Here is a 26,827-nt window from a genome sequence, read left to right as displayed (position 1 = left end):
TATCTGGACATGTTAACCTGATCCATAGCATTAAATTCCTGCGTTTGTGCAATAAAAACATGCAGACAATAACATTAATGGATGATCAGACTAAAAGGTTGCATTATCTGGTGTTAAATAAATATAGATGAAGTCTCAATAGAGAACCCTGCATTTGAGCCAGGAGTTCCTTTTCCTACCATTTATTCTGTCCCTCCTCACTAACTAAAGGTGCAAACATACCTTTCAGGTGAAGGAACACTTTACCTGCACTTCGGTCAATCTAGTCTACTTCATTCGTTGCTCACAATGTGATGTCCTCTAACTGGGGAAACAAAGCGTAGATTGGGCGATCGCTTTGCAGAGCATCTACGTTCTTTCCACAATAAAGACCCTGAGATCCCAGTTGCCTACCACTTCAACACCCCATCTTATTCTCTGGCCAAGATCTCTGCCTCAGGCTCACTGCAGTGCTCCAGTGAAGCTCAGTGCACGCTGGAAGAACAACACCTCATTTTCTGCTTGGGAACTCTACAGCCTTCTGGACTCAATACTGAGTTCAACAACTTTGGGGATTGAACTTCTCCCATGTCGTTATCCTTACCTCCACACACCAAGCAGTGTTATCACATGGTCTACTATTACACACAACCCATTGTCAGCCACTGATCGTCTCCATTAGCAGCTATTCCTTCTCCTAGGCTGACTGTCATCCACTGGTTTGTCTATCCAACTGGACTATTCTCTTCTTTGGGCTCTATCTCCACCTATTATTCACTCCATACCCCTTCCTCCCCACCCTATCTCCTGTATAAGAAAACAACTTTTTCCGAGCTACCATTAGCTCTGAAGAAGGGTCACTAGACCCAAGATGTTAACACTGATTTTTTTTCCACAGTGGTTAGCACTGCTACCTCACAGCGCCAGAGACCTGGGTTCGATTCCAGCCTCAGGCTGTGTGGAGTTGGCACATTCTTCTCCCTGTGTCTGTGTGGGTTTACTCCAGGTGCTCTGATTTCCTCCCACAATCCAAAGATGTGCAGGTTGGGGTGAATTGGTCACGCTAAATTGCCCATGGTATTCAGGCATGTGTAGGTTAGGTGCATTAGTCAGAGATAAATGTAGACGAATAGGGGAATGGGTCTGGGTGGGTTACTCTTCGGAGAGTTGGTATGGATTTGTTTGGCCAAATGGCACATTTCCACACTGTTGGGAATCAATGTTGCCAGACCTGCTGAGCTTTTCCAGCAATTTCTGTTTTTGTTCTTCCAGTGTTACTGGGTCAAAATTCTGGAATTCTCTTCCAGAAGATGTTGTGCCGAGGATTATTCCTAATCTAAACTAAATAACCTAAGCTACACACCCCTCAATTCACTGCTATCCATGTGCATGTCCAGCAGTCACTTAAATATCCCCAATGACTCTGCTTCCACCACCACCGCTGGCAACGCATTCCAAGCATTCACAACTCTCTGCGTAAAGAACCTACCTCTGACGTCTCCAAACCTTCCTCCGAATATCTTTAAACTATGACCCCTTGTGCCAGTCAATCCTGCCCTGGGGAAAAGTCTCTGGCTTTTGACTCTATCCATGCCTCTCATTACCTTGTATACCTCGATCAGGTCGCCTCTCTTCCTCCTTCTCTCCAGAGAGAAAAGTCCGAGCTTAGTCAACCTCTCTTCGTAAGACAAGCCCTCTAGTCCAGGCAGCATCCTGGTAAGCTTTCTTTACACCCTCTCCAAAGTCTCCGCATCTTTCCTATAATACAGCGACCAGAACTGGACACAGTATTCCAAGTGTGGTCTCACCAGGGCCTTGTAGAGCTGCAGCGAAACCTCGCGGCTCTTGAACTCGATCCCCGAATTAATGAAAGCCAAAACACCATATGCTTTCTTAACAACCCTATCCACTTGGGTGGCAACTTTGCGGAATCTATGCACTTGAATACACAGATCCCTCTGTTCCTCCACACTGCCAAGAATCCGGTCTTTCATCCTATATTCAGCATTCCAGTTCAACCTTCCAAAATGCATCACTTCGCATTTATCCAGGTTGAAATCCATCTGCCATTTCTCAGCCCAGCTCTGCATCCTGTCTATGTCGCACTGCAGCCTGCAATAGCCCTCAAAACTATCAACAGCATCTCCAACCTTTGTGTCATCTGCAAATTTACTAACCCACCCCTCAACCTCCTCATCCAAGTCATTTATAAAAACTACAAAGAGCAGAGGCCCAAGAATAGAGCCCTGCAGGACCCCACTCAACACTGACCTCCAGGCAGAATACTTTCCATCTACAACCACTCTCTGCCTTCTATCAGCCAAACAATTCTGTATCCAGACAGCCAAATCTCCCTGTATTTCATACCTCCTGACTCTATGAATGAGCCTACCATGGGGAACCTTATCAAATATCTACTGCTCGACCTTCAGGGACCTGTCTCCTCACCTCCTCAAAGAACTCAATAGGATTTGTGAGGCATGACCTGCCCCTCACAAAGTTATGCTGACTGTCCTTAATCACACTATGCTTTTCCAAATAGTCATAAATCCTTTCCCTCAGAACTCTTCCAAAACCTTGCTGACTACAGACGTAAGACTGGCTGGTCTGTAATTGCCAAGGATTTCTCTATTCCCCTTCTTGAAAAGAGGAACAACATTTGCCTCCCTCCAATCCTCTGGTACAACTCACGTGGAGAGTGAGGAGGCAAAGATCCTCACTAGCAGCTTAGCAACCTCCTTTCTCATTTCCCTGAGCAGCCTCGGATAAATCTGGTCTGGCCCTGGGGACTTATCGATCTTAATGTTTGCCAAAGTTTCCAGCACATCAACTTCATGAATCATGATCTGTTCAAGCCTGTTTCCCAGCTCCTCAAAGTTCTCAATCACAACAAGGTCCCTTTCCTTAGTGAAAACCAAAGCAAAAAGCTCATTTATGGCTTCCCCTTTCTGCTCAGACTCAATGCACAAGTTCCCTACGCTATCCCTGATCGGCCCTACCTTCTCCCTGATCATTCTCTTATTCCTCACGTATGAGTAAAATGTCTTTGGGTTCTCTATAATCCTTCCTGCCAAGCCTTTATCGTGCCCTGTCCTGGAACTCCTCAGTCCAATTCTGAGCTCCTTTCTAGCAAGCCTGTAATCCTCTAGAGCTGTGCTAGATCCTTCCTTCCTCCTCCTTACATAAGCTGCCTTAATTTAAATAAATGTGAGGTGTTGCATTTTGGTGAGGCAAACTAGGGCAGGACTTCTACGTTTAATAGTAGTGGAGATAATTGCTGCGTAAGGAGATCTGGGGTGCATACAGTCATGGAGTCCTACAGTATGGAGACAGGCCCTTTAACCCAGACTGGTCCATGCTGACCAATAGGCCCATCCATGCTAACCCCATTTCCCCACATTTGGCATATATCCTTCTAACCCTTTCCTATCCATGTATTTGTCCAAATGCCTTTTAAATGTTGTTAATGTACCTGTCTCAATCACTTCCACTGGCAGCTCATTCCACATGCTAACCCCCTTTGTCTAAAAAAGTTACCCCTCAGGTTCCCTTTTATTCTTTCCCCTCTCACCTTAAACTGATGCCCTCTCATCCTCGATTCCCCAATCCTGAGAAAAAGACTGAGTGCATTCACCCTATCCATGCCTCTCATGATCTTATACACCTCTATAAGATACCCCGTCAGTCTCCGACACTCGAAAGAGAAAACTCCTCGCTTGTCCAAACTCTCCCTATAACTCAGATTGTTGAGTCCTGGCAACATCCTTGTAAATTTCTTCTGCACACTTTCCAGTTTAATAACATCCTTCCTATAGCAAGGTGACAAAAATTGAACACAATACTCCAAGTGCAGCTTCACCAACGTTCTGCAACATAACTTCCCAACTTCTATATTCAATGCCCTTTTAATTTTATACTATCATCTACACTGTCTACACCTAACATTGTGTCTCAATGCCCTGACTGATGAAGGTCAGTGTGCCAAGAGCCTTCTTCACTGGCCTGTCTACCTGTGACTCCACTTTCACAGAATTGTCAACGTGAACTCCAAGATCCCACTGTTTCTCTATATTCCTTAAGGCCCCAGCATTCACCATGCAGATGCGTAGTTCTTTGAAAGTGGAGTCACAGGTAGACAGGGTGGTGAAGAAGGTGTTTGGCACATTTGCCTACATTGGTCATAACATTGAGTACAGGAGTTGGGATGTCATGTTATGGCTGTGTGGGACAATGCTGAGACCACTTTTGGAAAACTGCATACAATTCTGGCTTCCCTGCCAAAGGAAATTTGGTGTTAACCTTGAAGGGGTGCAGAAAACATTTACAATGGTGTTTCTGGGACTGGAGGGTTTGACTTATAAGGAGACGCTGAACAGGCTAGGCCATTTTTCACTGGAGCATGGGAGGCTGAGGGGTGACCTTGCAAAGGTTTATAAAATCATGAGGGGTAGGGTGAATAGCCAATGTCTTTTTCCCAGGATAGGGGAGACCAAAACAAGAGGGCATAGGTTTAAGGTGAGAGGGGAAAGATTTAACAGAGGCCTAAGGGGCAAATTTTCATGCAGAGGGTGGTACGTGTATGGAATGAGCTGCCAGAGGAAGTGGTGGAGGCTGGTACAACTGCAACATTTAAAAGGCTTCTGGATGGGTATCTGAGTAGGAAGGGTTTGGAGGGATATGGGCCAAATGCTGGTAAATGGGGCTAGATTAGGTTAGGATATCCAGTTGGGCATAGACAAGGTGGACTGACAGGTCTGTTTCTGTGCTGTCCATCTCTATGACTCTATGACTGTATCAGACCTATTATGGATAAATGGAAGGGGAAGTAGATTGTGCTGGATGGCAGGCAGCTCTGCGGGCTGGACACCCAGTCTGATACTCTCAGGAGAACAATTACAATACCACGATAAAAGCAAACTACTGCGGATGCTGGAATCTGAAACCAAAAGAGGAAAATGCTGGAAAATCTCTGCAGGTCTGGCAGCATCTGTAAGGAGAGAAGAGAGCTGACGTTTCGAGTCTAACTGACCCTTTGTCAAAGCTCAATTACAATACCACTCCGGAAACTAACCAGTAAAACACAAAAGCTGTCGTCAAAGAGAAGGTACAATGGAATCCCGAATTGGAAGGTTTTGAAGATTAGCATGTATTCTGTGCTCTCAAAACAGCCAACCGCTATCTAGAGTAAGTAAAGACTTAGGACCATAAAGCAACACTGTAAACGGTGCAGAAAAGGCCAGAGATATGGCAGCCACCTCTTTGTGGATGTAGGATGTGCTGGTGTTCTTGCAAACCAGGCTCTCTTCATTGCAGCAGCCCCCACACCGATACACAGACACACACGGAGGCTTGAAGAATGTATTGGTGCTTCGTCCAAGTTCCTTAGCGACGTCAACACACGATTCCCTGGGGACGCACTGAGTCCTCTGCCATTCTTCATCGATAGCTGCACGGAAAACAGAGAGTGAGTTCGATTCCCCGGGTCAGCGGGTAAAAGAGAAAGGAAGAGAACGTGGCTTGGGAAAGAAGGGATCTTACATTTGAGTGTGTCTGCGTCGTAGTACAGAGAAGCGAACCTGGTCGATCGTGATCGCGTGTCAAATCCCGCCAGGTACTTTAATTTTTGGTGGCATTTCCACCGTTTCCAGTCCGAGGAATTAACAATTGACAGCATTTCCCTCACATTGGAAGCAGCTCTAATCTGCTGTTCTAAACTTGCCCTCTTCTGCTTCTGAAAGGCAAAAAAAAAACACAGAGGCGTGGTCAATGGATATTTTTTGGGGCTGGAGGTGGGTTTGCCGTGCAGTGTCCCCAGGCTTGGTGTTTGGATCCCTGCTCTTTCTGTTATATATATTAATGATCGGGACCTTGGTGCGCAGGAAGCAGTTTCAAAGTTTGCAGATGGCATGGAGCTCGCAAACAGTGAGGAAGACAGTTTGGAACTCCAAAAGAATACTGACAGGTTGGTGGGGTGGGTGGACTGGTGATGGGTGAGGTTCAGAGGAGAGAAGTGTGAGCTGATGCACTTAGGTTGGGAAAACATAAAGAGCAGAGAGACCTGGGTGTTTATGTGCACAGAGCGTTGAAGATGGTAGGACAGCTGCGGGACAGCAGTTCATAGAATCCTGACAGTGTGGAAGCAGGCCACTCAGCCCATCAAGTATCCCATCCTATCCCTGTAACCCTGCATTTCCCATGGCTAACTCACATAGCCTGCACATCCCTGGGCACAATGGGGCGACGTATCACGGCCAATCCACCCTGACCTGCACATCTTTGGAAACTGGAGCACCCGGAGGAAACCCACGCAGACACGGGGAGAATGGCGGGCTGTTCACCTACTGGTATGGCAACTGTACCATCCAAGATCGGAGACGGTTACAGAGAGTGGTGAACTCGGCCTGGACAATCACAAAGGCCAACCTCCCATCTATGGAATCCATCTACCAGGCCCGCTGTCAAGGAAAGGCCGCCAGCATTCTCAAAGATCCATCCCACCAGGGCAATGTTTTTCTACAACCTCTACCATCGAGGAGAAGGTACAGAATCCTGAACACACCCCACTGGCCAGTTTTAGAACAGTTTCTACCCTACTGTTGTTAGAATACTGAATGGGCTCACAAACTCTTAACATTCGCCTGTACCTGTGTTTCTGTTTTTGCTGCTGTTTACCTATTATTTACTTATCTATGCTACTTAACTCTGTGATCTGCCTGTATTGCTCGCAAGACAAAGCTTTTCACTGTGCCTCGGTACACATGACAGTAAATTCAATTCAATTCAATGTGCAAACTCTACACAGTCCACCCGAGGGTGGAACTGAACTCAGATCCCTGGTACAGTGAGGCAGCAGTGTTAACCACTGAGCCACTATTAATAAAATATATTGTACTCTCGGCTTTATTAATAGGGGCATGAAGTACAAGAGCTGTACAAAGTCTAAATCTTAGGGATGAAGGGAAAATGAGACTTTCGCTGCCAGTGTCCAGGATTATGCTGACTTTAAATCATGTGGGCGGTAGCTGGCAGTTTGTTCCCCAGGAGTGTTTACCATTTAGGAAGGCTGGTATGAGCTTCCCTCACCACTCTGAGTTGGAACAGTCACACACTTTGGAATTAGGGAAATTGGTTGTTGTAATTCTTCCCTCAGACAGCAGAGGGCACTCATTGATTAGAGTTTGCAGACCAGATTCCAGATCATGCTGGATTCACAATAACTGCATTAATCTAACTCCAAGAGCTTTATAACGCAGCATTTTTTTGTTGTATTATTTACTTAGGCACACACTTGTGTGATCTGGAAGCCGAGTCCGTGCTTCGGAAGCAGATTCACTTTTTCATTTTATCAAGGTGGGCTCAGTTTATTCCTTGGATTCAGTGAGGTCTGCCAATGCAGGAGATCAGAGTTGAGAGTGTGTTGCTGGAAAAGCGCAGCAGCTGAGGCATTCCTTGTCAGTTGCTGGCATCCAGTGCGTCTTTAAAGCGAGCCATTTTTACCGTCGGACTAGAACACAGAGTGCATTTTTCTGGGAAATTCAAGGACTTGAGTCAAATGCACAAGAGAAAAAATGAAAGTTAAGTCAGATCCCCGGATGAAATATCCAGGCATCGCAGTGGGGTGACAGAGGAAGCAAAATCCCCAACTCTCCAAAGACCTGGAGAAATCTTTACTCTGTTACCTCTGAAGGATTCTCATGAAGGACCGTGATTTGTGGAATTACACCTCCAGCATTTGTAGTCCCATCATTGACAGCCTCTCAACCAGCTCTCGAAAGTGATCACAATCCTGAACAAAGATGCAAACTCTCACGTGATGGGACAAATCTGATCTATCGTTTCCTGAGAATGTATTAAATGTTGCAGAGTAGACAAAGCAGAGTCATGGGAGTAACACGTCATGGTTTGTGCCTGGCCTTCGACACACAGACAAAGATCCCAAGAGCAATTATGTGATTGTGGAAGGCTCCTTCAACACCACCTTCCAAACCCACAACCACTTCCAACTAGAAGGACATGGGCAGCAGATACATGGAAACACCACCAACTTCAAGATCCCCTTCAAGTCACTCACCATCCAGACTTGGAAATGTATCGCCGTTCCTTCGGTGTCGCTGGGTCAAAATCCAGCAAACACTTCTCTAACAGCATTGTAGATGTCTCTACATCCCCACCAAGGTCCACAGTGATTCAAGAAGGCAGCTCACCACCACCTTCTCCAGGGCAACTAGAGACGGGCAATTAACGCTGGGCCCAGCCAGTGACACCCCCATTCTGTGAGTAACTAATCGAGACAATAAAGTTGCACAGTGTGTCACAGAAGGCAATGTCAGCTGAGATGGCCAGAGACATCCTCAAAGAGATGGAGTGTCTTACAGGATGAAAATGAGACAGAGAGGCAGCGAGGTTCAGTCGGGGGATACCAGAGCTTAGAGCCTCAGCAGCTAATACTCACAGAGTCATACAGCATGGAGACAGGCCCTTCGGCCCAACTAGTCCGTGTTGACTAGGTTTCCTAAACTGAACCATTTGTCTGTGGTTGGCCTATATCCCTTTAAACCTTGTCTATCCATGTACCTGTCCAAATGTATTTTAAATGGTGTAATGGTACCAGCCTCTACCACTTCCTCTGGCAGCTCATTCCATACACTCACCATCCTATTTAAACTCTATTTAACTACTTTCTTTTTATTCTTTTGTACCACAAAATGGCACTGGATTATGGCAACAGAGCACTTGTCCCAAGATACATGTGACAATGAATCATTTCCTCACCCCTTCGGTCCCTTTGAAGTCTTTTCCCTCTTATCTTAAACCTATGCCCTCTAGTTTTTGGACTACCCTACTCTGGGGAAGAGACTTTTGCTATTGACTTTACCCACGCCCCTCATGGTTAGAGAACCCACTGTAAGGTCACCCCTCAGCCTGTGATGCTCCAGGGAAAAATGTCCCAGCCGATTCAGCCTCTTCCCGTGGCGCAAACCCTCCAGTCCTGGTAACATCCTCGTAAATCTTTTCTGTACCTTTTCTAGTTTAGCAACATCCTTCCTGTAAGAGGGAGGCAAGAATCCTATGCCGTATTCTAAAAGTGGTTCAAACAAAGGGGTTGTCCAGATGCAACATGCCCTCCCAACTCCGATACTCAATGCTGATTAAAATTGGGAACAATCAAGGGTTGGATAAGTGGCAATATCTCAGAGGGCTGTGGGTTTGGAGGGGGATTTCAGAGATTGGGGGGAGGCCAAGGTATAGCGGATTGGCAGGCGTAGCTACAGGTCAGAGAACAGGCCAGCGAGGTCTGGAAAAGAGGACTTCCATGAAAGAGTCATGTCTAGAGGTAGCAGAGGCAATGGGTGAGTGTTCCAGTAACAGATGAGCCGACGCACGTCCAAAATAGTGCAAGTCACCTCATTGCAGGAGATGCTGGGATGTGACTTGGTTGAGGGCAGCGTTAAGTTGAACTGGTTGAGCTCACAGGAGGAGGTAAGGATGCAGGTTCCAGGATGTGGGAATAAGAGCAGCTGCAGACTGGAGTAGGGACGCACCGGGAATTCATGTCTGCCCACTCACGGCCGTGCGTTCGATGTTAGATCAGACAGTGTCAAAGGACAGGTCTGACAAAGGAGAAGGAATTGGCAGAGGATTAAACACACTGGGAATCAACAAATGACAGCACTTGCATTTCCGTATCACCTTTCACCACCTCGAAAACACTTCAGAGCCAGCGAACTACGTTTGAAATACAGGTCGCTCTTGTAAAGTACAGAAATGGAGCAGCCAACTTTGCAAACAGAGTGCATGTACGAACAACAATGACCAAGTGGTACTGGTTCAGGGATAAGTGTCAGGGCAGCAGGAGAACTCTCCTGCCATTCTCCAAACTGTGCTGTACCCACCCAAGTGGTCTGACATCCCTTCTGAAAGATGGCACCTCTGTCAGACTGGCACTCCCTTGGTACTGCAGTAACCAAGCAGCCTGGATTTAGTGCTCAAGTCTGGAATCTGAGCGCATTGCAGGAATTTCCAGGAATCTGAGAGAATTAGGGCCAGACTATTCAGGAGTGATGTTAGGAAGCACTTTGACACACAAAGCCTGGTAGATGTCTGGAACGCTCTTCCACAAATGGCAGTGGATGCTGGGTCAGTTGTTAAGTTTGAAGCTGCGATGGATAAAATTTTGTGAAGCGATGTTATTAAGGGAGATGTACCAAAGGCAGGTGTATGGAATTAGGCCACAGATCAACCATGATCTCATTGAATGGCAGGACAAGCTCGAGGGGCTGAATGGCCTCCTGCTGTTCCCACGTTGCTATGTATCGGGCCTTGATTTCTTCAGCTTCCTTATTTAAGAGACAAAACTGCCATCTGCTGATTGGCAGCAAAGGGTTTCCTCTGGATGTTCTGGTTTCCTCCCACAGTCCAAAGATGTGCAGGTCAGGTGAATTGGCCATGCTAAATTGTCCACAGTGTTAGGTGCATTAGTCAGAGGGAAAGGGGTCTGGGTGGGTTACTCTTCAGAGGGTTGGTGTGGACTTGTTGGGCTGAAGGGCCTGTTTCTCACACTGTAGGGGAATCTAATCTAAAGACCAACAGCAGTCATTTTCCTCAATCCAGCCAACTCTGTGTCAGAAAATCATGAGGGACACGGATAAGATGAATAGTAAAGGTTTTTTTCCTACGGTGGGGGAGTCCAAAACTAGAGGGCATAGTAGATTACATTACTTACAGTGTGAAAATAGGCCCTTCGGCCCACCAAGTCCACTCCAACCCACTGAAGCACAACCCACCCATACCCATTCCCCTACACGTAACACTATGGACAATTTAGCATGGCCAATTCACCTAACCTGCACATTTTTGGACTGTGGGAGGAAACCCATGCAGACACGGGGAGAATGTGCAAACTCCACACAGTCAGTCGCCTGAGGTGGGAATTGAACTTGGGTCTCTGGTGCTGTGAGGCAGCACTGTGCCACCGTGCTGCCCGTAAGGGAGAGGGGAAAGATGTAAAAGAGACCTAAGGGGCAACTTTTTCACGCAGAGGGTGGTACGTGTATGGAACGAGCTGCCAGAGGATGTGGTGGAGGCTGGTACAATTACAACATTTCAAAGGCATCTGGTTGGGTATATGAATAGGAAGGGTTTGGAGGGATATGGACCAAGTGCTGGCAAATGGGACAAGGCCAGATTGGGATGTCTGGTCATCTGGACTGAAGGGTCTGTTTCTGTGCTGTATGACCCTATGACTCTAAAAGGACTCTCTAATTTGTATCTCTTACACGTGATCCTCGGTTGTGTTGTATTAGAACATAGAAAAATACAGCGCAATGGCCCTCGATGTTGCGCCGATCCAAGCCCACCTAACCTACACTAGCCCACTATCCTCCATATGCCTATCCAATGCCCGTTTAAATGACCATAAAGAGGGAGAGTCCACCACTGCTACTGGCAGGGCATTCCATGAACTCACGACTCGCCGAGTAAAGAATCTACCCCTAACATCTGTCCTATACCTACCACCCCTTAATTTAAAGCTATGCCCCCTCGTAAAAGCTGACTCCATACGTGGAAAAAGGTTCTCATGGTCAACCCTATCTAAACCCCTAATCATCTTGTACACCTCTATCAAGTCACCCCTAAACCTTCTTTTCTCCAATGAAAACAGCCCCAAGTGCCTCAGCCTTTCCTCATACGATCTTCCTACCATACCAGGCAACATCCTGGTAAACCTCCTCTGCACCCGTTCCAGTGCCTCCACATCCTTCCTATAGTATGGCGACCAAAACTGCACACAATGCTCCAGATGCGGCTGCACCAGAGTCTTATACAACTGCAACATGACCTCAGGACTCCGGAACTCAATTCCTCTACCAATAAAAGCCAGTACGCCATATGCCTTCTTCACCACACTATTTACCTGGGTGGCAACTTTCAGAGATCTGTGTACATGGACACCAAGATCCTTCTGCTCATCCACACTACCAAGTATCCGACCATTAGCCCAGTACCCCATCTTTTTGTTACTCATTCCAAAGTGAATCACCTCACACTTACCCACATTGAACTCCATTTGCCACCTTTCTGCCCAGCTCTGCAGCTTATCTATATCCCGCTGTAACCTGACACATCCTTCCTCACTGTCAACAACTCCACCGACTTTCGTATTTTCCGCAAACTTGCTCATCCAACCTTCTAACCCTTCCTCCAGGTCATTTATAAAAATGACAAACAACAATGGTCCCAAAACAGATCCTTGTGGAACACCGCTAGTAACTGCACTCCAAAATGAACCGTTACCATCAACTACTACCCTCTGTCTTCTTCCAGCCAGCCAATTCCTAAGCCAAACCTCCAACTCACCCTCAATGCCATACCTCCGTATTTTTTGCAGTAGCCTACCATGGGGAACCTTATCAAACGCCTTACTAAAATCCATATACACCACATCTACCGCTTTACCCTTGTCCACCTCCTTAGTCACCTTCTCAAAGAATTCAATAAGTTTTGTGAGGCACGATCTGCCCTTCACAAAACCATGCTGACTATCCTTGATCACATTATCCCTGTCTAGATGTTCATAAATCCTATCCCTTACAATTCTCTCTAAGACTTTGCCCACAACAGAAGTTAGACTCACCGGCCTATAGTTACTAGGGTTATCCCTACTCCCCTTCTTGAACAAGGGAACCACATTTGCTATCGTCCAGTCTTCTGGCACTATTCCTGTAGACAACGAGGACATAAAAATCAAGGCCAATGGCTCTGCAATCTCCTCCCTTGCTTCCCAGAGAATCCTAGAATAAATGCCATCAGGCCCAGGGGACTTATCTATTTTCACCCTTTCCAGAATTTCCAACACCTCTTCCCTACATACCTCAAAGCCATCCATTCTACTTAATTGTAACTCGGTATTCACATCGGCAACAATGTCCTGTTCCTGAGTGAATACTGACAAAAAGTATTCATTCAGTGTCTCCTCAATCTCTTCAGCCTCCACATGCAACTTCCCACTACTATCCTTGACTGGACCTATTCCTACCCTGGTCATTCTTTTATTCCTGACATACCTATAGAAAGCCTTAGGGTTTTCCCTAATCCTACCAACTAAGGACTTTTCATGTCCCCTCCTTGCTGCTCTTAGCTCTCTCTTCAGATCCTTCCTGGCTACCTTATAACTCTCAATCGCCCCAATTGAACCTTCACGCCTCATCTTTACATAGGCCGCCCTCTTCCCTTTAACAAGGGATTCCAATTCCTTATTAAACCACGGCTCCCTCACATGACCCTTTCCTCCCTGCCTGACAGGTACATACTTATCAAGGACACTCAATAGTTGCCCCTTGAACAAGCTCCACATATCGATTGCGCCCTTCCCTTGAAGCCTACTTTTCCAAGCCACGCATCCTAAGTCATGCCTCACTGCATCATAATTTCCCTTCCCCCAGCTATAACTCTTGCCCTGCAGTGCACACTTATCCCTCTCCATCACTAGAGTAAAAGTCACCGAATTGTGGTCACTGTCCCCAAAGTGCTCACCTACCTCCAAGTCTAACACCTGGCCTGGTTCGTTACCCAGAACCAAATCCAGTATGGCCTCATCTCTTGTTGGCCTGTCTACATATTGTGTCAGGAAACCCTCCTGCACACATTGGACAAACACCGACCCATCTAACGAACTCGAGCTATAGCTTTCCCAATCAATATCAGGAAAGTTAAAGTCCCCCATAACAACCACCCTGCTACTTTCACTCTTCTCCTGAATCATCCTCGCAATACTTTCCTCTACATCTCTCGGACTATTAGGAGGCCTGTAGAAAACTCCTAACAGGGTGACCTCACCTTTCCTATTCCTAACCTCTGCCCACACTACCTCAGATGGCGAGTCTTCATCCATCGTCCTTTCAACTGCTGTAATACTATCTTTGACAAGCAATGCCACACCTCCCCCTCTTTTACCCCCACCTCTGACCCTACTAAAACATTTAAACCCTGGAACCTGCAACAGCCAATCCTGTCCCTGCTCTACCCATGTCTCCGTAATAGCCACAACATCGAAATCCCAGGTACCAACCCACGCTGCAAGTTCACCTACCTTATTTCTTATACTTCTTGCATTGAAGTATACACACTTCAAGCCACTTTCCTGTTTACAGGCACCCTCCTTCGAGATCGATGCCATGTTCCTAATCTCCCTACACTCCAGGTCCTGTACCCTAAAGCTACAGTCTAGGTTCCCATGCCCCTGCAGAGTTAGTTTAAACCCCCCCCAAGAGCACTAGCAAACCTCCCCCCAAGGATACTGGTGCCCCTCAGGTTCAGGTGTAGACCATCCTGTTTATAGAGGTCCCACCTTCCCCAGAAAGAACCCCAGTTATCCAAGTACCGAAATCCCTCCCTCCTGCACCATCCCTGTAGCCACGCATTTAACTCTTCTCTCTCCCTATTCCTCGACTCTCTATCACGTGGCACGGGTAACAAACCAGAGACAACAACTCTGTTCATTCTAACTCTGAGCTTCCAACCTAGCTCCCTAAAAGCCTGTCTAACATCCTCAGCCCTCCTCCTACCTATGTCATTGGTGCCAATATGGACCACGACTTCAGGCTGCTCCCCCTCCCCCTTAAGGACCCGGAAAACACGATCAGAGACATCACGTACCCTTGCACCTGGGAGGCAACATACCAATCGTGAGTCTCTCTCGTTCCCACAAAACCGCCTATCTGTGCCCTGAACTATCGAGTCCCCAATTATTATTGCTCTGCTCTTCTCCACCCTTCCCTTCTGAGTAGCGGGGACAGGCTCCATGCCAGAGGCCTGAGCCCCATTACTTACCCCTGGTAAGTCATCCCCCCCACAAGTATCCAAAACGGTATTCTTGTTCTTGAGGGGAACGGCCGCAGGGGGTCCCTGCACTGGCTGCTTCCTCCCAGTCCCCCTCACTGTCACCCATCTGTCTGCAATCTTTGGAGTTACTACTTCCCTAAAGCTCCGACCTATGACCCCCTCTGCCTCCCGAATGATCCTAAGTTCATCCAACTCCAGCTCCAGTTCCCTAACACGGTCTTGGAGGAGCTGGAGATGGGTGCACTTCCTGCAAGTGTAATCAGCAGGGACGTCCATGGCATCCCTCACCTCATACATGTTGCAAGAGGAACATTGCACTGCCTTCACTGCCATCCCTCTCAAAGTAACCTTTTAAACCTATTGTCTTAGAGAAGTTTTTTTAGCTCAATCTGCTGAAGTGAGAGATTGACACCACTAGAGGGGGCCAGTCATACAGTTGTTCTCTTACTGACCAACAAATCTGAGGTCTATTAGGATAGGAGACCAGAACTGTTTTTAAAACTAACCAAGTAACACCAAAAAAAAATTAAAACGGGTTAAAATGATCTTTAAGGCTAAACTAGAAAGTCAACCAAATTAGACTGTAAGAGCTTCTTTAAATATATAAAAAGGGAAAGGAGAGGCCAAGGTGAATATAGGCCCAGTCCCTCTCTCACTACAACTCCCAGGTCATTTCCTCTGCCCTGAAGCTCTTCAACCATGTCCTGAAACAAACTCGCTACCACAGCCACATTTGCTTCCTCAGTGCCTGCCTTCGTAACCAACTCATCCCCATGACCTGTCCGACCTGCCTATCTTCTTTTCCACCTATCCACTCCACCCTCTCCTCCCCGAACTATCACCTCCATCCCCTCCCCCACTCACCTATTATACTCTATGCTACTTTCTCCCCACCCCCACCCTCCTCTCATTTATCTCTCCATGCTTCAGGCTCTCTGCCTATATCCCTGATGAAGGGCTTTTGCCCGAAATGTCGGTTTTCCTGCTCCTTGGATGCTGCCTGAACTGCTGTGCTTTTCCAGCACCACTCTAATCTAGACTCTGGTTTCCAGCATCTGCAGTCATTGTTTTTACCTGAGCAGAGGAGATTTGGGAAATAATTATGAGGACCCAGGAAATGGCAGAGAAGTTGACTAAATACTTTGCATCAGTCTTCACGATGGAAACGTTCCACAATTACTAAATAATTGAGGGCAGAAAAGAGGAGAAGTCATTAATACAGTAACCACTGGAGAAACATTACTAGGGAAGCTAATGGCCCCCTGGACCTGAGTTCTAGGACAATAAAGGAGGTAGCAACAGAGAAAGTGGATGCATTTGGTAGTTTTTTTTTAGATTAGATTCCCTACAGTGTGGAAACAGGCCCTTCAGCCCAAACCAACAAGTAACCCACCCAGACCCATCTCCCTCTGACTAATGCGCCTAACACTATGGGCAATCTAGCATGGCCAATTCACCTGACCTGCACACCTTAGGAGGAAACCCACGCAGACACGGGGAGAATGTAGAAACTCCACACAGACAGTCGCCCGAGGCTGGAATCGAACCTGGGACCCTGGTGCTGTGAGGCAGCAGTGCTAACCACTGAGCCACCGTGCCACCCCTAAAGTTTTTCAGGGATCTTCAGATTTGGGGAAACTCGCAGAGGATTGGAAGACTGCCCCTATTTTTGGTGGCACGGTGATACAGTGGTTAGCCCTGCTGCCTCACAGCGCCAGAGACCCAGGTTCGATTCCAGCCTCGGGCAGTTGACTGTGTGGAGTTTGCACATTCTCCCCGTGTCTGCGTGGGTTTCCTCCGGGTGCTCCGGTTTCCTCCCACAGTCCAAAGATGGGCAGGTCAGGTGAATTGGCCATGCTAAATTACCCGTAGTGTCGGGGTGAATATTGGGTAGGGGAGTGGGTCTGGGTGGGTTACTCTTCAGAGGGTCGGTGTGGACTTGCTGGGCCGAAGGGCCTGTTGCCACACTGTAGGGAATCAATTCTAAAAAGGGAGGGCGATTTCATACAAAAAGGTAACAAAAGGCCAGGTAGTGGAACAGCTGCCATTGGGAAAACATTAGAATCTATTACAAACGATGTGAGGGCAGAGTGTTTGGGTCACCCCTCTATAAGGTCACCCCTCAGCCTCCGACGCTCCAGGGAAAACAGCCCCAGCCTATTCAACCTCTCCCTACAGCTCAAATCCTCCAACCCTGGCAACATCCTTGTAAATCTTTTCTGAACCCTTTCAAGTTTCACAACATCTTTCCGATAAGAAGGAGACCAGAATTGCACACAGTATTCCAACAGTGGCCTAACCAATGTCCTGTACAGCCGCAACATGACCTCCCAACTCCTGTACTCAATACTCTGACCAATAAAGGAAAGCATACCAAACGCCTTCTTCACTGCCATGATCTGAAGGGAGATGGGATCAAGTCCCAACTTGACAGCTAGCAGAATTTAAATTCAATTCGTTCAGTTGCCATTTGGAAGCTCAATTCAGTAAAGCTGACCATGAGACCATTATCAGTTGTGGTATCGATCCATCTGATTCGCTAATGTCCTTGAGGGAAGGAAATCCACTGTCTTTACCAGGTCTGGCCTACATGTGACTCCAGACCCACAGCACTATCGCTGACTCTTAACTGTCCTGAGATTACCTCAGGCACTCCATTCAGGGGCAGCTATGGGGTGAGCAACAAATACTGACCTTGTTAGTGACCAACACACCCTGTAAAAGTATAAAACAATTAAAAGAAGGATATTCCATCTTATGTTGGCACTGGGTAACAGCAGTGGACCGGGCTTGAGGCCTTCTGCGACTTTAAAAAATAAATTCTCGCGTATGGGACATGCAAAATAAACTGAGGTCCGAGAGGGCACAAGCAGCAACCAATATACATCTGGTGCCCTTCCTTGTATATTCAGACAGGAATGCTTTCCACGCAGTGCACAAACTAGGCGACACTTTACATTTGGGTGTTTGGCAAATATCTGACCAGGAATTGGGTGTAGCGATCAAAGTTCACCTACCAGCCTGGCATCATGTTCTTCATAAACACCCTGCAAAAGACGGAGTAGTGAAAGAATGATGACGTGTAGACAAACAGCAGACGGCAGCTTCATTCTGACTCCTTTGATCTAAAGAGTTAATCGTGACTGCCGCAATCGCTGTCTGTCCACACTCGGAGACCTTACAGCGGTGAACACAAACAGCACAGCATTACATTGCTTCTCAAGCATCTGAGTTCTTTGCCCTCTGAGTCTAATTACTGAGAAGGTCTCGCAATTTGTAAGCAAGGCATTGTGATCCAGGGCAGATCTGTTACATATTCCAGGTCCAAGTTGGGTCACGGATCCATGGAAGAGGAAAAGTTGAGGTTGAATGGCAAACTCCCAGGGCAGCCTATGCAGCCAGGTGCCTTGAAAAGGACCCACAAAACATTGTACATTTCAGCATTAATCCTCAAGTTCAGCTCAAACACTGAAAAACAAAGTGAGAACGCAGATATTTCTTCGCTGGCACGAGCATCAGTTTTCTCCTGTGCAAACTTTCGGGAAGAAGTGGGGGAAACTTCCGACTGCGGCGCCTTCCTTCACTCTGAAAGCGTGGAACGGGAGATCATATTCTAAACGAACTCGTGTTGTGGATTGCACAGAGCTGCATTTTCGCTTTGTCTCAAATACTGTGACGCAGCAGGCCTCTTCACTAGCAGCATATGGTTTAAATAGGATCCAGACCTCAGTCCGGGCCCACACTACTGGCTTCTCTTCAAGACTTGCAGCATTACTAAACAGCACTCTCACACCCCATACCCACTGACCCACACATCACACACACACTCACACACCCCATACCCACTGACCCACACATCACACACACACTCTCACACCCCATACCCACTGACCCACACATCACACACACACTCTCACACGCCATATCCACTGACCCACACATCACACACACACTCTCACACGCCATACCCACTGACCCACACATCACCCACACACTCTCACACGCCATATCCACTGACCCACACATCACCCACACACTCTCACACGCCATACCCACTGACCCACACATCACCCACACACTCTCACACGCCATACCCACTGACCCACACATCACCCACACACTCTCACACGCCATACCCACTGACCCACACATCACCCACACACTCTCACACGCCATACCCACTGACCCACACATCACCCACACACTCACACACCCCTTATCCACTGACCCACACATCACACACACACTCACACACCCCATATCCACTGACCCACACATCACCCACACACTCTCACACGCCATACCCACTGACCCACACATCACCCACACACTCTCACACGCCATACCCACTGACCCACACATCACCCACACACTCTCACACCCCATTTCCACTGACCCACACATCACCCACACACTCACACACACCATATCCACTGACCCACACATCACCCACACTCTCACACGCCATATCCACTGACCCACACATCACACACACACTCACACACCCCATACCCACTGACCCACACATCACACACACACTCACACACACCATACCCACTGACCCACACATCACCCACACACTCTCACACGCCATACCCACTGACCCACACATCACACACACAGTCACACACACCATATCCACTGACCCACACATCACCCACACTCTCACACGCCATATCCACTGACCCACACATCACACACACACTCACACACACCATACCCACTGACCCACACATCACACACACACTCACACACCCCATATCCACTGACCCACACATCACCCACACACTCTCACACGCCATACCCACTGACCCACACATCAAACACACACTCACACACGCCATATCCACTGACCCACACATCACCCACACTCTCACACGCCATATCCACTGACCCACACATCACCCACACTCTCACACGCCATATCCACAGACCCACACATCACCCACACACTCACACACGCCATACCCACTGACCCACACATCACCCACACACTCACACACGCCATATCCACTGACCCACACATCACCCACACACTCTCACACGCCATACCCACTGACCCACACATCACCCACACACTCACACACGCCATATCCACTGACCCACACATCACCTACACACTCTCACACGCCATACCCACTAACCCACACATCACCCACACACTCTCACACGCCATATCCACTGACCCACACATCACCCACACTCTCACACGCCATACCCACTGACCCACACATCACCCACACTCTCACACGCCATATCCACAGACCCACACATCACCCACACACTCTCACACGCCATACCCACTGACCCACACATCACCCACACACTCACACACGCCATATCCACTGACCCACACATCACCCACACACTCTCACACGCCATACCCACTGACCCACACATCACCCACACACTCTCACACGCCATACCCACTGACCCACACATCACCCACACACTCTCACACGCCATACCCACTGACCCACACATCACCTACACACTCTCACACACCATACCCACTGACCCACACATCACCTACACACTCTCACACACCATACCCACTGACCCACACATCACCCACACTCTCACACGCCATACCCACTGACCCACACATCACCTACACACTCTCACACACCATACCCACTGACCCACACATCACCCACACACTCTCACACACCATATCCACTGACCCACACATCACACACACACTCACACACGCCATATCCACAGACCCACACATCACCCACACACTCTCACACGCCATATCCACTGACCCACACATCACACACACACTCACACACGCCATACCCACTGACTCACACATCATCCACACACTAACACACGCCATATCCACTGACCCACACATCACCCACACACTAACACACGCCATATCCACTGACCCACACATCACCCACACACTCACACACACCATATCCACTGACCCACACATCACCCACACACTCACACACGCCATATCCACTGACCCACACATCACCCACACACTCTCACAGGCCATATCCACTGACCCTCACATCACCCACACTCACACACCCCATATCCACTGACCCACACATCACCCACACACTCACACACGCCATATCCACTGACCCACACATCACACACACACTCACACACGCCATACCCACTGACCCACACATCACCCACACTCTCTCACACGCCATATCCACTGACCCACACATCACCCACACACTCTCACACGCCATATCCACTGACACACACACATCACCCACACACTCTCACACACCATATCCACTGACCCACACATCACCCACACTCTCTCACACGCCATATCCACTGACCCACACATCACCCACACACTCTCACACGCCATACCCACTGACCCACACATCACCCACACAATCTCACACACCATATCCACTGACCCACACATCACCCACGCATTCATACACGCCATATCCACTGACCCACACATCACCCACACTCTCTCACACACCATATCCACTGACCCACACATCACCCACACACTCTCACATGCCATACCCACTGACCCACACATCACCCACACACTCTCACACACCATATCCACTGACCCACACATCACCCACACACTCACACACGCCATATCCACTGACCCACACATCACCCACACTCACACACACCATGTCCACTGACCCACACATCACCCACACACTCTCACACACCATATCCACTGACCCACACATCACCCACACACTCTCACACGCCATACCCACTGATCCACACATCACCCACACACTCACACACGCCATATCCACTGACCCACACATCACACACACACTCACACACGCCATACCCACTGACCCACACATCACCCACACACTCACACACGCCATACCCACTGACCCACACATCACCCACACACTCACACACGCCATACCCACTGACCCACACATCACCCACACACTCTCACACGCCATACCCACTGACCCACACATCACCCATACACTCACACACGCCATATCCACTGACCCACACATCACACACACACTCACACACGCCATACCCACTGACCCACACATCACCCACACACTCACACACCCCATATCCACTGACCCACACATCACCCACACACTCACACACCCCATATCCACTGACCCACACATCACCCACACACTCTCACACGCCATACCCACTGACCCACACATCACCCACACACTCTCACACGCCATATCCACAGACCCACACATCACCCACACTCACACACGCCATATCCACTGACCCACACATCACCCACACACTCACACACCCCATATCCACTGACCCACACATCACCCACACACTCACATACACCATATCCACTGACCCACACATCACCCACACTCTCACACGCCATATCCACTGACCCACACATCACCCACACACTCACACACCCCATATCCACTGACCCACACATCACCCACACACTCAGACCCCATATCCACTGACCCACACATCACCCACACACTCAGACCCCATATCCACTGACCCACACATCACCCACACACTTACACAGCCATATCCACTGACCCACACATCACCCACACACTCACACACGCCATATCCACTGACCCACACATCACCCACATTCACACACGCCATATCCACTGACCCACACATCACTCACACACTCACACACGCCATATCCACTGACCCACACATCACCTACACTCTCACACACGCCATATCCACTGACCCACACATCACCCACACACTCACACAGCCATATCCACTGACCCACACATCACCCACACACTCACACACGCCATATCCACTGACCCACACATCACCCACACACTCACACACGCCATACCCACTGACCCACACATTACCCACACTCACACACGCCATATCCACAGACCCACACATCACCCACACACTCACACACGCCATATCCACTGACCCACACATCACCCACACACTCAGACCCCATATCCACTAACCCACACATCACCCACACACTCACACACGCCATATCCACTGACCCACACATCACCCACACACTCACACACCCCATATCCACTGACCCACACATCACCCACACACTCACATACACCATATCCACTGACCCACACATCACCCACACTCTCACACGCCATATCCACTGACCCACACATCACCCACACACTCACACACCCCATATCCACTGACCCACACATCACCCACACACTCAGACCCCATATCCACTGACCCACACATCACCCACACACTCAGACCCCATATCCACTGACCCACACATCACCCACACACTTACACAGCCATATCCACTGACCCACACATCACCCACACACTCACACACGCCATATCCACTGACCCACACATCACCCACATTCACACACGCCATATCCACTGACCCACACATCACTCACACACTCACACACGCCATATCCACTGACCCACACATCACCTACACTCTCACACACGCCATATCCACTGACCCACACATCACCCACACACTCACACAGCCATATCCACTGACCCACACATCACCCACACACTCACACACGCCATATCCACTGACCCACACATCACCCACACACTCACACACGCCATACCCACTGACCCACACATTACCCACACTCACACACGCCATATCCACAGACCCACACATCACCCACACACTCACACACGCCATATCCACTGACCCACACATCACCCACACACTCAGACCCCATATCCACTAACCCACACATCACCCACACACTCACACACGCCATATCCACTGACCCACACATCACCCACACACTCACACACACCATATCCACTGACCCACACATCACCCACACACTCAGACCCCATATCCACTAACCCACACATCACTCACACACTCAGACGCCATATCCACTGACCCACACATCACCCACACACTCACACACGCCATATCCACGAACCCACACATCACTCACACACTCAGACCCCATATCCACTGACCCACACATCACCCACACACTCACACACGCCATATCCACTGACCCACACATCACCCACACACTCACACACGCCATATCCACTGACCCACACATCACCCACGCATTCACACACGCCATATCCACTGACCCACACATCACCCACACACTCACACACGCCATATCCACTGACCCACACATTACCCACACACTCTCACACACGCCATATCCACTGACCCACACATCACCCACACACTCACATACGCCATATACACTGACCCACACATCACCCACACACACACACCCCATATCCACTGACCCACACATCACCCACACACTCACACACACCATACCCACTGACCCGCACATCACCCACACACCCTCACACACGCCATATCCACAGACCCACACATCACCCACACACTCTCACACGCCATATCCACTGACCCACACATCACCCACACTCACACACACCATATCCACTGACCCACACATCACCCACACACTCTCACACACCATATCCACTGACCCACACATCACCCACACACTCTCACACGCCATACCCACTGACCCACACATCACCCACACACTCTCATACGCCATATCCACAGACCCACACATCACCCACACTCACACACGCCATATCCACTGACCCACACATCACCCACACACTCACACACCCCATATCCACTGACCCACACATCACCCACACACTCACACACCCCATATCCACTGACCCACACATCACCCACACACTCTCACACGCCATACCCACTGACCCACACATCACCCACACACTCTCACACGCCATATCCACAGACCCACACATCACCCACACTCACACACGCCATATCCACTGACCCACACATCTCCCACACACTCACACACCCCATATCCACTGACCCACACATCACCCACACACTCACATACACCATATCCACTGACCCACACATCACCCACACTCTCACACGCCATATCCACTGACCCACACATCACCCACACACTCACACACCCCATATCCACTGACCCACACATCACCCACACACTCAGACCCCATATCCACTGACCCACACATCACCCACACACTCAGACCCCATATCCACTTACCCACACATCACCCACACACTTACACAGCCATATCCACTGACCCACACATCACCCACACACTCACACACGCCATATCCACTGACCCACACATCACCCACACTCACACACGCCATATCCACTGACCCACACATCACTCACACACTCACACACGCCATATCCACTGACCCACACATCACCCACACACTCACAAACGCCATATCCACTGACCCACACATCACCCACACACTCACACACGCCATATCCACTGACCCACACATCACCCACACACTCACACACGCCATATCCACTGACCCACACATCACCCACACACTCACACACACCATATCCACTGACCCACACATCACTCACACACTCACACAGGCCATATCCACTGACCCACACATCACCCACACACTCAGACCCCATATCCACTGACCCACACATCACCCATACACTCACACACGCCATATCCACTGACCCACATATCACCCACACTCACACACGCCATATCCACTGACCCACACATCACTCACACACTCACACACGCCATATCCACTGACCCACACATCACCCACACACTCTCACACGCCATATCCACTGACCCACACATCACCCACACTCTCACACACGCCATATCCACTGACCCACACATCACCCACGCACTCACACACACCATATCCACTGACCCACACATCACCTTACACACCCTCACACACGCCATATCCACAGACCCACACATCACCCACACACTCTCACACACCATACCCACTGACTCACACATCACCCACACACTCACTCACACCATATCCACTGACCCACACATCACCCACACACTCAGACCCCATATCCACTAACCCACACATCACTCACACACTCAGACGCCATATCCACTGACCCACACATCACCCACACACTCACACACACCATATCCACAGACCCACACATCACCCACACTCACACACACCATATCCACTGACCCACACATCACTCACACACTCAGACCCCATATCCACTGACCCACACATCACCCACACACTCTCACACGCCATACCCACTGACCCACACATCGCCCACACACTCTGACACGCCATATCCACTGACCCACACATCACCCACACACTCACACACACCATATCCACTGACCCACACATCAAACACACTCTCACACACGCCATATCCACTGACCCACACATCACCCACACACTCACACACGCCATATCCACTGACCCACACATCACCCACACTCACACACGCCATATCCACTGACCCACACATCACCCACACACTCACACACACCATATCCACTGACCCACACATCACCCACACACTCAGACCCCATATCCACTAACCCACACATCACTCACACACTCAGACGCCATATCCACTGACCCACACATCACCCACACACTCACACACGCCATATCCACTAACCCACACATCACTCACACACTCAGACCCCATATCCACTGACCCACACATCACCCACACACTCACACACGCCATATCCACTGACCCACACATCACCCACACACTCACACACGCCATATCCACTGACCCACACATCACCCACGCATTCACACACGCCATATCCACTGACCCACACATCACCCACACACTCACACACGCCATATCCACTGACCCACACATCACCCACGCATTCACACACGCCATATCCACTGACCCACACATTACCCACACACTCTCACACACGCCATATCCACTGACCCACACATCACCCACACACTCACATACGCCATATACACTGACCCACACATCACCCACACACACACACCCCATATCCACTGACCCACACATCACCCACACACTCACACACACCATACCCACTGACCCACACATCACCCACACACCCTCACACACGCCATATCCACAGACCCACACATCACCCACACACTCTCACACGCCATATCCACTGACCCACACATCACCCACACACTCTCACACGCCATATCCACTGACCCACACATCACCCACACACTCACACACACCATACCCACTGACCCACA

At 49.2% G+C, this 26,827-nt stretch overlaps 1 protein-coding gene across 1 annotated transcript in view; it reads right to left on the bottom strand.

Annotated features, from left to right (window-relative positions):
• The window catches only part of vegfd (vascular endothelial growth factor D), a 35,390-nt gene extending 16,906 nt beyond the window's left edge, over window positions 1–18,484 (bottom strand). Inside the window, exons 1-3 of the mRNA XM_072584726.1 lie at window positions 17,838–18,484; window positions 5,518–5,710; window positions 5,235–5,425 (exon numbers count right to left, since the gene is read on the bottom strand). Coding sequence (XP_072440827.1) covers window positions 5,235–5,425; window positions 5,518–5,710; window positions 17,838–17,930 — 477 coding nt within the window. The 5' untranslated portion in view covers window positions 17,931–18,484. The remainder of the gene's footprint in view (window positions 1–5,234; window positions 5,426–5,517; window positions 5,711–17,837) is intronic.
• Window positions 18,485–26,827: the final 8,343 nt, after the last annotated feature.

This window comes from Chiloscyllium punctatum, chromosome 15, assembly GCF_047496795.1.
Source record: "Chiloscyllium punctatum isolate Juve2018m chromosome 15, sChiPun1.3, whole genome shotgun sequence".
In the NCBI taxonomy this organism is placed as follows: Eukaryota; Metazoa; Chordata; class Chondrichthyes; order Orectolobiformes; family Hemiscylliidae; genus Chiloscyllium; species Chiloscyllium punctatum.
This window is presented reverse-complemented; position numbering and strand designations above follow the sequence as displayed.